This window comes from Peromyscus californicus, unplaced genomic scaffold (assembly GCF_007827085.1).
Source record: "Peromyscus californicus insignis strain IS unplaced genomic scaffold, ASM782708v3 Scaffold_5__1_contigs__length_169319896, whole genome shotgun sequence".
Classification (NCBI taxonomy): Eukaryota; Metazoa; Chordata; class Mammalia; order Rodentia; family Cricetidae; genus Peromyscus; species Peromyscus californicus.
The window spans coordinates 84,560,704-84,577,434 of record NW_026294573.1 but is presented as its reverse complement, the minus strand read 5'-3'; the positions used below and the strand labels follow the sequence as shown (position 1 = coordinate 84,577,434).

The following is a 16,731-nucleotide window of genomic DNA, read 5'->3' as shown; positions in this document are numbered from 1 at the left end:
CTGAACCTTGGAAGGGATGATTAAGATTCCAGTGTAGGGTTCTTGACAGGCACAGCAGCAGGCATGAATCCCCTCCTGTGGAGTAGGCATCGAATTCATTCATGAAGTGGTTGATTACCCCCATAATTGTCATGCCACTACTGTAACAGGCTTATTTCACTAAGTAGAATGTCCTCATGGTTCACTTTTATTGAAGGTGGCAGGGTTTTCTCCTCTTTTAAAGGTGAATAACATTGCATTACGTGTATGTACCACAACATTTTTTTATCCACCTGTTTATAGACAAATAAGTTGTTATGACATTTTTTTCCATTGGTAATAATGCTTGAGTGAACATAGGAATAGGAACTACAGAACAACTGAACTCCAGAGAAGACCATCTTTATCTCTCTCTGGAGACCCAAAGCCTAGAGGCTGCATGCTTTTTTTTTTCTAGAATATCCTTACTATCTATCACAACATAGTGAAACATTCAAAAGAAGACAGCAGGTCCCGTTCATCCTAGTGTGACAAGAAGCAAGTGTGACTGTGGTCAGTTCCCTGAGGTCTCTGGGGTGAGAGCCAAGGACAACCACAATCATCCAAGTTTTCCCTGCAAGATTAGATTATTAGAAGGAAAAACAGAATGGCTCCTCACTAGATTTCAAAGATGTGAAAACTGGATTGGGCAAGGGAGGTTGGGAACGATTGGAAAGAACATGGAGCCAGTCATACTGGAGACATTAGAGGGATGGTGAAGATGAGTGAGAACAGAGATGCCTAGAAGGGTGGTAGAGGGAGCTGAAGAGTCTATGAAAGTGTGTAATGTATGTGTACCCAACAACATAGTCAATAAAACCTTCATTGTTCAGTATATCTCTGTGGAGTTAGACTTGCTCTCTTTGGAAGGAGCAAAAAAGTGTGTGGATAAAAGAGAAAATTTCCCTAGCATCAGCATTCAACCTTGTGCTTCCGCAGGGCTCTCTGGTGCTCAGCAGGTGAGCCTGACACGCCTGCATCCTCAGCTTTGGCTGCTGAATAGGTAAATTCATGCAATGCCCATAAAAGCAGGAGGCTCTTAAAGATTTGCGTCTCCCTTTCTCTCCACCTCCCCAGGAACAGAAATGATTTCAGGATCAACTGAGAGTGTTGGGCAAAGGTCCACTGGATTTGTTTATTTATTTCTGATTTGGATTGACTGTCCCTGATTGGGATTACAGCCAGCCTGAAACAAACACAGCTAAATAGGAAAATAAGAGAACAAAACAACACCATGTTCTGCTAAGAACCTGTCTAGTCCTGATAGAGCTGACAAGATAAGAGGAAATCGTGTTTAAGTAATAAGAAGGCTTTGTTCATTTTGGCCAATTCTCTAAGCATGGATGCTTTAGATGCAGAGATAAGACCCCCAGCTCAGAGCTCATAGTTATGCTCCACCACACTCTGTGGGGAGACAGGCAGCTAAGAATGCAAGGAGAGTGCATTCCAAAATGATACATGGCGAATCGCTGGCCAGGCTTTTAAATGCCATAGATAGTTTATGCAAAGTCTCACACTGTTCTAAGTCATAACACAGTTTACCCCCTGCTCTAAGCCTAGTCCCAGTTGTTTTGAGAAAAATAAGCTGAAAAATGTCTGCTAGCCTCCTAAAGGGTTCAATGTTTTACTCCCAGCATCTGTGCCAATTCTGGACAATAGGATAGGTGATTCTTGGCACCTTTGTCCTTTCTAAAAGTACCCTGTAATGTTTAAGAAACCAATCCTGCATTCCCAGGTCTCACTGATTCTAGAGGAGAAGTTTGGCAGTTGATGAGTTTAATACTTTTCGATATTTATAAAACAATGAAGTCATTTTCTTAGATGAAATATTATAAGGTAGTAGAAGACTAAAGGTTCTCTTAGTTGATATTAAGCTGACATTCAGGCCAACAACAACAAGGTGTTGGGGATAAAAGGGAGATATCTTTGTGTCCATGGCTAATCCAACATTCAAATGCACAAGATCCACTGGGGTCCAAAGAGGCAGGACCTATTTCTAATTCTACCTCTGTTTTTGAGCCAACATGCACTAGAAGTAGCTCTACTTAGTCTAAAGCCAACTACTGAACTCTCTGGGTGATATTGGATGTTTCTTAATGTTGTATAAGTGGTTTATCTTCCTCTGAGAGTTCAAGAATGAATTGATGGAGGTAGTAACATGAAGGGAAGCTGACTGCAGAATATAAGTGGCTTTCTGTATTTTCTTTGCAACCTCAAATGTGAACTTACTCCAAGAATTTATTTGCCACTGTCAATCATAATGCAAGATGTGTTTTGTCTGAACATTGTTTAGTGTATCATTTTTGTAAACAGAGACTTGACATTTTCTTTCTAAATTTCTTTCTTTTATTTCTTTATATTGTTCCTTGATAATTTTATTCATGTATATAATATATTCTAATAACTTTTAACCCCTGGCTCTCTTATCTCTGTCCTGATACTGTCAACCCTCCCTCCTTCCTTTAAGTCTATTTCCCATATTCATATCTTTGGGTTTGTGATTCTGGGGCTAACCAGTTAAGATGCTATTTGAAGCATCTGAACTATCAGTTAGAACCTGGTGGTTTCACTAGCAGGTATGCTAACTGAAGGCAATGGCTACTTTTTCCCCAGAACTTAGCAGTAGCCAATAGTTCATCAAAGAGCAGTAAGGGCTGACAAGCTCCTCCTCCATCCATGATGGCCTGTCATTGGGTCTAGTCATCTGCAGGTCCAATGCAGGTACAAAAGCTGCTGAAAATTCATGATTGAAGATGGCATTTTGCACCTATTCTCCCTGTCTTCTGGCTCTCACATTCTTTCTACACCCACTTCTGTATGCTCCCTGAGCCTTAGGGGTTGTGTGGTGAAAATGTCTTATTTAGAGATGAGCAATCAAAAAAGGCTTGACATTTTCTGAGAACCTCTAGCAGCTACTACTATCTCAAGATATTATCGAGAAAAACATTTGCATTTTAGCAGGTGTATAGGTGGGATTCTTGGCATGTTAAAAGGAGGATTTAGTGACAGTCAGAACAAGAAGGGTTGGCCATTACCAAAGAACCCAACTTAGTCCAGTTCACTGGTGCCACTGTACTAAAACACATTGTTAAAGGGAGTTAACATGGATAGTTTTACATCTATTTTTTCATGACTTTATAAGCTAATTTTTTGGGATTGTAGTCACTCAACAGTAAACATCTATGCTATGTTATATCAGGCTGGCTTTGAACCCTTTGCCTCAAGTGGTCCTACTACTTCAGTTTCCTAAGTAGCTATGACTGCAAGTATACATACTTCTATGCACAGCCTGGAGAGTTTTATTTTCTTTTTAATTCATAAAACTATATGAAATAATATAAACCAAAGCTGTGATGTTTGTCAAGTATGTGAATCACATAACAGGCCTATGTACTACCTGAAATGATAATTGTGTGAATCTTGTCTTGTTCACTTCTTTCTTCTTTCTGTAAGATAACACACTGCAGAGAAAGTTTCACACCATTTTCTCCTTTTCCTTGATACCAGAGGCAGCTGCATCTCTGAATTCAGTGCATGCTTTCTCATGATATATACGGTCCAGACAAACCTCTGGCCACGTACAGAAGTTTTTAATGTGTGGTTTTAAGAAATACGTTGCAATGAACTTAGTCATTTATGCATCATTTCTTTTCTTCCCTGATTTTTGCCATCGCTCCGTGTTGGTGTCTTCTAACTCATCCCTAGGTCTTCCTTTGTGATTGGCGTGGGCTCACATGAGTCTAGTTAATTCGTCTTAATATTCTTGTGCTCTATGTAATTCTACCATATGAATATTTCACATGTATACCCCATGTCCCCTAGAGATGGACACAAAGACTATCTATAGTTTTGTGGCATCAGTTACATATGTACATTTATGTGTACATATTAGAGGACTAGACATATTTTATTGCTACTAGTTATCCATTTTGCTCTTTGTTTTTTATGTGTGTGGGGTTTAGTCTGGTTGGGACTAGATTGCCTCGTTGTCCTTTCTCACAGTTTTTCAGATCATCAGAACTGTTTAAGTCAGCTTACTTCTCAAATATTTAGACTGTGGCCCATAGGTGTAAAAGAGAAGGCCTGGGCTCATGCGGAAGTCTTGAGAAAGGAGACACATCACAGATCAGCGTTGATTCAGGGTAATAATCTTCTGCCAAGCATCCCACCAATCTCAACAGCTCCCTTGTTCTTTCATTTCCCCACATTGAGCTTTGGTCACTTTACAGTTACACACATGTGAGGGACTGCGTGATTCACATTTACATGCAATGTCCCCTCTGCACCTCAGTTTTATGTGCATTTTGTTCCTTGGTGCTTGATAAGCAGACATTTTACAGTGAAGAGCATTTGAATGAATCAAATCACTCAAATGGAATGACAGTTGGATATGCAAGAAACTCTGCTAAGTTAAAAAAAAAAATCTGCCACTGTATAAAAATTCTTCTTGATTCTTGTAACACTTTAGTTTTAGCATCATTGAGAGAAAGAGAGGGGGTGGGATGGAGGGAGAGGGAGGAAGGAGAGAAAGAGGAAGGGTGTTATGAAACTGATATTTCTTGATGGCACAGAAGCCAGAGTTCATACTCAATACCTGCCCATAATTTACAGACTCATTCTACAGTACTCCACATGGTGTTGAAGATTCAGTAAGAGCCATCTCTCAGCTTTCCTTTTTGCAGCTTTCCTTGAGCTTTTTGGTTGCTAGGTAGTCTATAACAACCTAGGCATTCTGTCTGTTTTCTTCTGAGTCTTTCCTTCTGTTTCCTCTGCCTGCAATGCCCTTCCAGGCCCAGCCAGATTCAATGTCACCTCCCCTGGGATTTGTTCCCTTGAGAATGCCCCTGTCACTTTTTCACCAAGATATGTCAACTATCCTTTTCTTTCCAGCATTGGAATTACTTCACCAGTAATTCAGTAGACTGTGAGTTTCTGGAGCAGATTCAATCTATTCACTCCTGTTTTCTCTTCCACTACCAACCAAGCAGATGGATGATGAAGGTTCGTTAACTTTAACTGAATTCTCAGGACCCTCGAGATATTATCTTTTCCTCCATCTTTTGCCAGGTGTGTCGAACCAAGGTGATAGATCTCAGTGAAGGCATTTCCCAGCATGCTTGGTACCCTTGCACCATTAATTACCCATACTACCAGCTGCCTCAGACCACATTCTGGCTCCAGGTAAGCCCTAATCTTGAGAGCCATGATGTGTAGGTCTGGCCTCAAGGAAGTACTGACCACTGTGATAACTTTTTCTTGAGATGCCCTTTCCACCCTCCAAGACTGCCAATTTGGAAGGACAGGAAACAGAAACTTACTCATGGGATGCTTTCTAAAATTGAACGCCCCAATTGCGCATGGAATCCCCCATCCCAGGCTTATATTGCAAAGAATTTGAAATCTGCTTGTTATTGATTATTCAAAGCTTTAAAAAAATAATCTTTCCCTCCATGGAGTCCATACTGATCCACACAGAAAGAAATGAACGTTTGCGTCTTTTTAACTCTGTATGTGTTTGGTCTCCCTCTGGAGAGCAACTTTCACATGGTGTTTCACATCTATGTGTGGCTTCATCTTCTTGTCTACAGACTGTGCATTGTATTCATTTTTATTTATGTGTCACTGACATACTCTGAGCTCCATGGTTCACAGGAGTTCTAGGACCAGGCCTTATTTGGCTTTATCGTGTTGGAACTGAGTAGAGAGGATAATGTTTTTAAGCGATGGGTAATAAACCTACAATGTGTTTTTTTTTGTGTGTGTGTAGTTTCACTATGTACTATGTCTGTGCTAGACACTATATTTCCTTTGTCTTGTTAGAACTTCCCAGTGACCCTATGAGCTATTTTCTTTAATCAGCTATTAGAAATGAAGTTAGGCTCACAATGTTCCAGACATCTACCAGCACCAGACAGAAAGGCAGGAGCAGAGCTGAGTCTGAAACAAGGTTTCTGACTTGGGCTCCCCACTGGGATCTTCTGCCTCTTCCTTCCCATTGAGAGAATGGGTTGAAACAGAGCAAGATTCCCCTTTGGTCCACTGTAGTGTGATTGCTTCCCTACCATGTGGCTGAGTAAATGAATGACTCTCTTATGTCTTCTCTATTCCAGACATATTTCTCTCAGCCAATGGTTGCTGCAGCTGTTATTATCCACTTGGTGACTGATGGAACGTACTATGGGGACCAAAAGCAGGAGACCATCAGTGTGCAGTTGCTTGATACCAAAGAGCAAAGCCATGATCTAGGCAAGCATGTTCTTCTGGGCTTGGTTCAGCCTTGGTACCTCCTTTGTCTCCCCCCGCCCCCCCCCCCGCCCCCCCCCCCCCCCCGTTAAAAATGATCCCCTCCTTCCCCTTTTCTTTCTCCTGCCTCTTCTCTACTTGGAGTCTTGGTTGTGGTGGTGTACCCAGAGAAACCCATGTTTGGCAAATATGAGGATGCAGATTCAGTGGCAAAATTTGATCTTCATTGGCTCCTTTTGATACAATACCTTTAAACTTGGGAATCCACAGAATCCTCAAAGGACTCTGGGAAGGAGACTGAGCAAGGTCATTTCCCCACCATCTATGTCAACATCTGAAACCTATTGCAAGTCACTGGGAGACCACACAACACTTGACAACCCAGCACTGTGAGAAGTCAGGTTTTAGGGTCATAGCGTGCCTACCAGATGTCTCTGCAAATCTCAAGAGTGGTTGTGTATTTGGCACATTTTTCAGGGGATATCCATATGGGAACAGGTACTAGAAAGCTTTCTCTCTGGTTTAGGATTGGAGAAGCAAGTGAGAAGTCACGTCCTACCAACTGGGGAGTAAGGGTGTAAGGGATGTTCACTTGAACTGTGGGAGTCTCTACAAACACCAGGGCTGGCAGAGTAATGATTCATGCATGCAAAAAGGAAATCCAGTTAAACATGACTCAGTAGCCAATATTGGTTCAAACTTCCAATCTGACACCCAGCAGTTTATTGTAGGTATATTTAAGTACAGTATAATTTGGAGGGAAAAAGTTTCCTGGTGTAACACTATCACCTATACACAAGGAGACATAATTACATTGAAACTCTTCTCAAACTAAATGTTTCTTCTTCCACAAAGATGGGATCTAGAAATAGGCTACATGTGTTATCTTGAAGGCCTAGGGGAGGATCTGGTGTGGTCTCAGTCATAAAGATAGCACAAAGCTCATTTAGGTTATTAGCCACCTCTGGTCCTGGTTGTGGGAGCTTTTGGGAGTCAGACATGGGCTGGCACCACAGATAGCACACAGGTTACCTAGGCCATTAGCTACCTCCATTCCCAGACTTCTGGGTGGAAATCAGGTTGTACATCTTTTTCTTTGGAAAGACAACCCTGTGTGTTTAAAGGATCTTGGTTTCCCTAGTGCCATCTGTGAGCTCAAGAACATTTGTGCTCCCAAAATTGTGTTACCTGAGCACATTCATTAGTGTCCTGATAAGAATACAACACTGACTTCGAGGTTAAGCCTCCAAGTTTCAATCCCATATTTACTGTTAATTCAATTTGGAAATGTGAACAATTTTATTGACATCCTAACACTCCACTCAAAGCCTGGTGTCCTTGGATTGCATTGAGAGATGTGCCATATGATCAGAGGGGACATTACTTGTCACTACTCTGATCACGCCCAGTGTAAAACTTGGCACTAATAGGTTCCTATTCTCATTGAGAACATTGTTACACACTCTTATAGCTATTTACCCCGAACTTTAGGCCATTCATTGCAAATGTTTGGAATTCTGGGTTAGCCTTGGAGCTGGCACTTCAAAGCTGTGCGCACATCATTTTGTAGGAGAGCCTGTTCTGAAAGTCTTAAGAAGTAAGCAGACAAAGGGTCACTTCCGGGACCAATGAAAGCCAAAGAAGCAAGGAGACCTTTGTTGTTGTTGTTGTGTTTGCATGTTTAATTATTTAGTAGTTCTAAAGGCAAAAGAGAAACATACTAAAAAGTAAGAGAAAGAAAATCCCTTAGGAGTTCACTGGATTCCTGGGAAACTTCTTCAAGTTGGAAGCAAATATTTTCATAGTTATCCTGGCTCTGCAAAGGTTGAGGAGCAGAGAGGGGAAATGTCAGGCTCGCCAAGCAGCTCCTTGGATCCCATTGCTGTTATCTGAGGCTTCCATGTTTCCCTGTCTCCCCGCCACCAGATCGTTCTGTTCTCTGCCTTCTGAATACTGAGCAGAGGATTAATGGCACTGAGTGGGAGTGTAAAATAGAGAAAGGACACCTGATGGGCTCAGAACTTCCTCCTCTCACAAGGAGAACTCTCCCAAGTGCCAGCACATGGCCGAGATCGCACCGTTTTTACACGTAGAAATAAAGGGTTAAGACCTTGCAAGAATTCCATCCGCAGCAAGCACCTAAACGCCAAAGCCTGCTTTTCTCCTAGCAACTCCATCCCACCTGCCCAATCTACTACTTCCTCTCTGCAGTCCATTTGTATTTTCCTAAACCGGGAGAAGGGCACAACAAAACATGAAGGGCTGGTCTAAGACAAATTTGGATCCTACTTGTACTTGGCGCTACAACTATTTTGTGCTTGTCTGTGCATCCCAGTTTCCAACTTTGTAGGCTGAGCAGAGGTCCTTACAGCCCAGGGTGGCTCACAGCCCTACAGATGAGCCATGGGAGTGAGCTTTTTTACTCTGCAAGGGGCTTGCTGTTATGCATTATTTCTTCTACCTCTATCTCAGCCCAGGCAGGCAACATGAACATCGAAGGCTCAAACTTCAGGTTCTGAAGCAACGTGGGAGGGAGGGAGAGCTATGGATGCCTGGCTGAGGGTGGCCGTTTGGGGGAGGGAGAGAGACTGTGGGCATTAGGTGAAGGAAAGCTTAGGGGCCAGGGAGGCAGGGGGATTGGAAAGATTTGGAAGCAAGAAAAAGGGCAGACAAAGAAACTTTCAATCAAACTCAAAATCCTCACTGGCCGCCCAATGGTGCTTTTGTGGCGTGACATGAAAGGGTCTGGGGGCTTCGGGAAGGGCCCGTTGGGGAAGGCGTGACTGGCCTTGAGTAATGAGCCTGGCCCCTCGGCCCTCTGTCTCCCCTGACAGGCCTCCATGTCTTGAGCTGCAGGAACAATCCCCTGATTATCCCTGTGGTCCATGACCTCAGCCAGCCCTTCTACCACAGCCAAGCAGTACGTGTGAGCTTCAGTTCGCCCCTGGTCGCCATCTCGGGGGTGGCCCTCCGCTCCTTCGACAACTTTGACCCTGTCACCCTGAGCAGCTGCCAGAGAGGAGAGACCTACAGCCCTGCTGAGCAGAGGTAAGGCAACTGGGGCCTCCCCACCCTGGATCATTTGTAGTAAGTGGAGACAGTCTGAACGGCCACTGCTGCTGCTGTTAAACTTGGTGTGTTTCTCTATTCTCTGACCTCTGGTCAGCTTGGCCCTCAAGACTGAGAGGTCCGCAAGTCCCTGAATTTTGGAGTATACTAGGAAACAGAATATGTGATGTGCAGTGGAGAGAGAGCAACCCTCCTTTCGCCTGACCTGCAGCTGCTTGAGTTGACAACAGGCTATAAGGTGACCTCGAAATAGAAGCTTTCTTCACTAGGCTGCAACATCCCCATTCCATCAAAGACAGGCCAGTCAGATCAACTCTTGATTTTGAATATTCTCCTTTGATGGTGGAGATGTGGTAGGTGACATAATCCTCCTCTGCTGAGGATGATGTGTCTACTGTGTGCTTCATTCCAGTTCACGGTGAATTTTAATGATGAGTGAAACCCCCTTATCTTCGGCAGCCTTAGCCCCCGAGATTCCCCTCAGTGGTAGAGGAGTTTGTGTTTTAACTGCATCGCAACATCATCCCATTAGTGCCTTTGATCTGGCATCTGTTAACGCCACTCAGCTCTTGCTGTGAAAGGACAGAATTTCTTTGAAAGGATGAGTTTGGGAGTACTCTTAACTTGGGGATGAATCCCCACATTACTGCTTCCCTGAGGCATGTCCTTACAATGAGTCACTTCCCATTTCAGAGTCTCAGTTTCCTATTTAGGAATAAGTGGATGATGATATCTACCCATCAGGGGGATTGTGAGGGTCAACTATTAGATTGTAGATGAAAATGATCTTGCAAGCTATTCATTGTGCAAAATGAATGCATCACTGAGGACTTTTAACAGTCACTTTCCAACCATGATGGAGGTGCCTCTGTGCAGAGAAATCTGTGTATTGCTCTTGAAAGTCAGAAGCAGAAGAAACCTTAGAGACAGTCTAGAGCAAGCAACATATCCAAATTCCGTGTTCCCATCTAGGATTCCAGGGCCCTGGAAAGGGAAATGGTCCAACATCACTGAGTGTCTCTCAAACTCCTGTAATAAAATCCAGGGGGAGAATTGGCACACACAATTGGGTTCTGCAGAGTGCAGCCCTCTGGGTGACCATTCAGCCCTGCCCTGTACACCTGGGGGTAAGGAGAGGGACGAGGAATGGCGACGAGAGGGGGGCCTTAGCCTTTCCCACGCCCCTGCTCCCACAGGGGACACAAAAGGTGGTTGCAAAATCCACATTGTTTTGCACCCACAGTCCCCAGATTCTGTTGTGCAGAGTGTGTCGCAATCACTGCGATGGAAGAGCTCCTTAAATATCCCTCATTGTCATATTTCATTCTAACAGCACTTCTTTCTCCCCGGCTCTCCCCGACGCCATAAACATGAGTTAGTTCTCTGAACCCAGGCAACAAGGGTGATGGGAAATGCAAATCTATCGGATCTCTTCCGCAGCTGCTCCTTTCCTCAGCCAGTTAGTTATCTGTACCATCCACAAGCTGACCAAAGGCAGTCCCGACTTCTCGACTTCTCGGAGCTCTTAATTAATGACGCCTGTGTGCTAAGGAAACCGTGTTTAAGCTCTGAAACACAGCAACCGATAAACGATTATACAGTTCTTTAGTGGTAGAGGGACGCAGATCTAGGACAAAACATTATCCTGTCTAGTTCATGTGACTGTAGACTGTAGTCACTCCCCTTCTCTGAGCCTCTGTTTCTCTTTAAGAGACGCTAATGAGTAGTACATTTTCTGTGGCCCATTCCAGGTTTCACAGCCTGTGATTCCAAGAGCTAGGGAAGGTAAGAAGAGGCAGGAAGGAAAAAACTTCTGTTAAGCCTGTGATGAGTGCATTATTTTATTTGACTCTCACACCTGTTTGGGGATAATATGACTCAGAGAACTAGCCAGTGAATCAAGGACCAGAAGGCAGGAAGAGGGGAAACGCTGCAGTTTGTCCTTGAAAGGCAATGCCTCCTACTGTATCAAGAAACATGAAGGGAAAAGAGAAATCTTCAGGACTTGTCATTTGTGAGCATTACCCTTCTCCTCTGGGTAAAGCATGCAGAAGCAGCCATGGAAGCTTCGGCTTGCTGGGCTCTGTCTGCACTTGGACCAGGCTGCCCAGAGGGCTGAGGCTGCAAAGCTGCAGGATCCTTCTGAATGCCCCCATGGGGAAAGGACAGCAGCTGTTCCTGGGGCGCTGCAGAGGCATTCACAAAAACAGGCAGGACTCTGCAATCATGCAAATGTAGTAAAAACAAGCCAGAAGGCAAGAAAAAGAAAAAAAGCAGCAACGTGTGCAAAGGCCTGCGATGGGGTTCTTCATTCTTAAAATCAGCAAATCCGAGAGGTCAACCAATGCCTTTGCTTTTTACAGCGGAGACTTCAGTTGGCTGTGGTTGGAGCTTTCTGCTTTACTTTAGGCTGTGTTTCTGGCCTTAAAAGTCACTTTTCCCTCCCATCCAGACACTCTTCTCTCCTCCCTCCACCTCTTCCTTGTCTCGCTCGCTCCCATGTTCTTCTCCAGAGAGTCCTGTGAGATCGAGTGAGCTGCCCTGGGACCAGCACTACTACAGCAAAATCAAAGTAGTTGGTGTGTTCTGACCTAGATTGAAGGGTCCCTAGTACCTGGGAGGTATTGGGCATGGATTCAGGGCCCTCTCCCCACAAAAGGATCAGATTTCAAGTAAGAGATTCCCCCATGGGGGGGGGGCGCAGGGGGGGGAACTAACCGGCTTCTTTAAGGAGGAAGGGTCCCATCACGAGAAGGGGCCCCAGTGTCTTCCTGTCTCTGTGTAGTCCTTCTCCTTTTCCTTTTTCTCCCTCCTCCTGTGCCTATCCATCCATCCATGCAGCCAGCCACCAGCCAGCCAACTAGCCACTCAGCCATCCATGCACTCCTTGGTTCTTAATAAAAAACAACTTACTATAAATTTCAGTAGGCTATGTATTTAAACGATTAAGTTAAGTCCACTTTTCCCCTTCCTCTCTCCTTCCTGGCCCTCCCTCCTACCTTCTTCCCATCTCTTATTTTCCTTTCCTCTTCCTCTACCTCAAACACTTCCCCTTGCTACATGCTAGCACTCTTATAGAGGAAATGCTGATACCTACCTTCTAGAAGACTCTTCGCTAGACCCAAGTTCTTCATGTGGCTGGGGGGAACTCCTTCCAGTTGGGAAGAAGAGGATGCAGACTGGAGACAAATGCTCCCGGAGTCTATAGTTCTAGGACCCCAAGTGTGGAATACCCCATGAAGTAATATACAGAAATCCACACATAACATTTGAAGCTCAGATTCAGGGCCATGTGGAACTATTTCAGTAAGTCAGAGGACTGAAAGCCATAGGCCTCTGTCTACTAACAGTCTGAGAGTAAAAAAGAGAATTGCTGCTTCCATAGCAGACACTGGCCAGAGGGAGGGCACCACCAGTTCACCTTGACTTTCAGTCATTTGTCTACACCCTGTGGGTCACTGAATTTGTCCCTCTTACTCTTCAGTATCTGATCTCCATACCCTGCCACCATGAAGTGTTGGGTAGAAAATGTCTTACTATCACTTTCTCTTTTAACCTTATTTCTGGGCAGTAAAACAAGGTCCTAGGAGGCTAACTTTTCTCTGTTCCTCTCCCAAATGACCTGAAGAGCTGGTATTCAGGTTTTCCTTTCATTTTCCACCTTTGACGACATGGCCATTTGTTGTCTGTGTGACCACCAAAAAATTGACAGCATAGTTGTAGCTGAGCAGTAGGCCATGGGAGGTAAGACAGGAGTTGAAGGGCAGAGATGGAAGAAAACCTTTCCAGCCCTTTAACACTGGCTTTCTCTGGGCTGGTAGATTTGCCCAGGTGTCAGTCATTAGGTGTGGGATGCTCATTTCAGTGATCAATGGGGGAGGGGCAGCTAAAGGATTGGCGTGGAGTCACAAAAGATTCTTCCTTCATGAAGATCTTGAAGGTGTAAGTAAATAGACACAGGAACATGTGGGCACATGTATTCAAAGAGAAGAAAAATTTAACCTTTGCCTTAATGTGAGAACTTCGTACCTTTCCTCTTTTTCGGCCACCATACCAGCCATATCCTTCCTTCAGAGATGGATTTTCTTTTATTCTTTTTTCTTTTTTATTGACTGCCCATCACTAGTATTGAGTCCCCCTCCCAACCCCCATCCTCCTGCTGTATTTTAAAAATAGCGTGTGAGAGACCTTTGGTGGGTTGGAGTCGAATCCAGGGGCCCCATGTCGGGCAAGAGAGAAATGCTCCATGCGGACAGGACAGCACTCACTTGGAGAGTTTTACTAGGGGTGAAGGGAGAAGGGAGAGGGGAGAGGTAAAGGGGCACAAAGCAGCCTCTTGGGAGAGAGAGAGGGGAGAAGAGAAAGAGAGGGAAAGAGAGAGAGGGAGAGGGGCAGTGAGAGAGAGGTCGAGAGCAGGTGGGGGCTGAGGAGGGAAGAAGAAGAAAAGAGAGAGAAGGCAAAGAGAGAGAAGGCGGGTGGGGCCCTGCCTTTTATGAGGAGATTTCGTGCATGCTGTGCTAAGCAAACAGGCTATATAAGATGATGTTGTCAGGATCCTGGGTGGGCCAAGGTATTGCCTGCTTATTGGCCAGGTCCCCAAGGCGGGTCTGAATGCTAACACCCCCAACCCCTACCCCATCCCCACTTTAGATCAGAGCCTTTTGCTTTCCTTGGTTTTGTATTTTAGAAATGAATGACAGTTGTATGGGGAGGGGGGATTTGTGGGAGGTTCAGATATCATTCTTGGACAGTGTGTGCACATAACCTTTTCTAGACAGTGGGATAGCACTGGAAAGAACAAGGGCTTAGTTAGGGAGCATAGGAGCTGATGTCCATTGGAATTCTGTCCAGGCTAAGGTGCCCTTGGGCAAGCAATTCCAAATTCTTATTCTCAAATGGGAACAATATCCTTACCTCGGGGAGTCACTCTGTAGTTGCTGAGATGGTGTTATAGTGAAAATCAGTGGCTAATGCCTGACATCTCAGACCTCATTTCCCCCTTACTTTCCTTCTTATTGGCAAGTCTATGAACCAGATGCAGACAGATGCGCTAAGAAGAGAAGGGTGTTTTACGTCCAAAGTGCATGCTAAAGGGACACTGATCCTAAGAACTGCCCCATAATAAAAAGGATATTAGCGTTTGGAAAATGATCTCCCCTTTTGGCCATTCTGGACATCTTCAAAGTGCATCAGAAAATTGAATGTTCTGAGAAGTTCTAGAACAGTGGTTCTCAACCTGTGGGTTGCAACCTTTTAAAAGTTACATCCTCAAAATCTCCTTCTTACTCATTGCACAATTTGAGTAGTTGAGAGGATGAGTATTCAGATCCTCTATTCTCCCCTTAAAAGCAAAATACTGATGAGAATTTAAAAGCTGGAACCTTGACGGTTTGGATCTTTCTTCTGAAGCTGCTTCAGCTCAAACATTTTCATTTTTCTTATATAAAAACAGGAAAACAAATGCTAGGCATAGTGGCACGGGCCTTTAATCCCAGCACTTGGGAGGCAGCAGGAGGTGTATCTCTGCAAGTTTGAGGCCAGGTTTGTGTACATAGTAAGCTCCAGGACAGCCAGAGCTACACAGGGAGACCCTGTCTTGACCCCCACCCTTACCACAAAACAAAAACAAAAACAAAAACAAAAACAAAGAACAGGAAAGCCAAAGACGTGGGGTTCTGGATGCAAACCTAGCCAGTTGGGAACCCTGTAGACAAGGCTAGGGTAGACCTAGATAGAAAAAGCTTTTGCCCAGTGGGTTTTGCTGCCAAAACCATATTTCAACTACTACAAAATTTTTACAAGCCATTGAAAGGTGCTACTGCCAGTTATTTCTCCCTATTAAGTTGACATCTGGGTGCAAGCCATTTTTATTCATAATGTCAGAATGAAACAGGCATGTCTCCATCCATAACCATGTTCCAGTCCAGACCCATAGCATAAGGTTAGCCATGAAGACCTTTGGGTCTCACATAGGGGTGGGAGTTTAAACAGGTAGCTTATTCTTGTCAGGCTTCAATTTCCAACTGTAAACTGAGTAACACTTGGCTCATAGGGTTATTGTGACAATGAAGTGAGCTCACTTGGATATGCTCTCAGTGATTCTTCACTACTATTCCTGACTATGTGTGTACCTACAGCTCAATGGAAAAGGCCATCTAAGCACAGGGGCTTTGTGTCATTTCTATTTGTGTCTTTAAACATTAGCATGCAGCTGGGTGCCTGGTAGGCACCTACACCCTGGACTTGAAAGGCACTGAGTGCGAGGCAACTGTATGGCAGACAGGAAGGCAGAAAGTCTGTGAGGGAACTCATCTATGGACATAAAGGAAAGCCTCTGATAGAATTAGCTCCGATTTGAAGATTGAGCACAATTCAGATTGGCCAGAAAGTGAAAAATCCACCAAGGAAAGGCATAAGGCATGAGCTCTGTTCATTTTTCCTAAGGATTTGTGAGTTACATTATAGTTCTGAAAGACAACCCCTGTCACTGCCACAGAGTCCTGGCTTTGTGAGGGGGGTGAATCTGAAGGTCCACTGAGGCTCCCATAATAACTCGTTTGCCCAAGTCACACAACTTCTAGGTAATAAATACAGCAGGTGTCTTTATAACATTAGCTACTGATTGTTGAAGCTTAGAATGTGCTGGGAACTTGGCTATTTGCATATCATGAGTCAACTGATCTAATCCCCCCCACGGCTCTTGGAAGTCAGTATTCACAGAAGTGTTCAAGTGACAGGATTTGAGTCCAGAATTGTCAGCCCCCATTCCCTGTATTCTTAATAATCTGTAACAGTGGCCTGCAGAATCTTCTTTGCCTGACTCGGTGCTCTTCACTCTCCTCAATTTTTGCCTCCTGAAACTTTAGGGAGAGGCCTAGTCTTGGCCTTCTAGCTGGAGTAAGATTGTCTTGTGAGGAAACCTTTCTTCACCTTCTTATTTCTTCCTCCCCAGCTGTGTGCATTTCGCCTGTGAAGCCACGGACTGTCCAGAACTGGCTGTGGAGAATGCTTCTCTCAACTGTTCCAGCAGCCACCGCTACCATGGTGCCCAGTGCACTGTGAGCTGCCAGACAGGTTATGTGCTGCAGATACAGCGGGATGATGAGTTGATCAAGAGCCAGGTTTGTGGATGCAGACTGGAGAGCCCTTTTCCAGTCAGGGAAGGCTGGTGGATGTGGAATGGGTTCTCTGCAGAATTCTCAGCACACAAAATACTGATGCTACAGAAGACAAATGAATAAAAAAGTCTCTCTTTCTCTCCCTCTCTCTTCTCCTCTCTCCAGCTCTTTCTCATATATATGTATATATGTGTGTGTATATATATACATATGTATATATACATATATGCATGTATATAAGTATACATAAACACACATTCATATATGTATATGTACCTCAATT

The 16,731-nt window shown here is 44.3% G+C and overlaps 1 protein-coding gene across 1 annotated transcript in view; it reads left to right on the top strand.

Annotated features, from left to right (window-relative positions):
• The window catches only part of Pappa (pappalysin 1), a 246,389-nt gene that overhangs the window by 168,850 nt on the left and 60,808 nt on the right, over positions 1–16,731 (top strand). The window contains exons 11-14 of the mRNA XM_052717315.1: positions 5,086–5,199; positions 6,129–6,264; positions 9,096–9,309; positions 16,283–16,451. Of these exons, the coding sequence (XP_052573275.1) occupies positions 5,086–5,199; positions 6,129–6,264; positions 9,096–9,309; positions 16,283–16,451 (633 nt within the window). The remainder of the gene's footprint in view (positions 1–5,085; positions 5,200–6,128; positions 6,265–9,095; positions 9,310–16,282; positions 16,452–16,731) is intronic.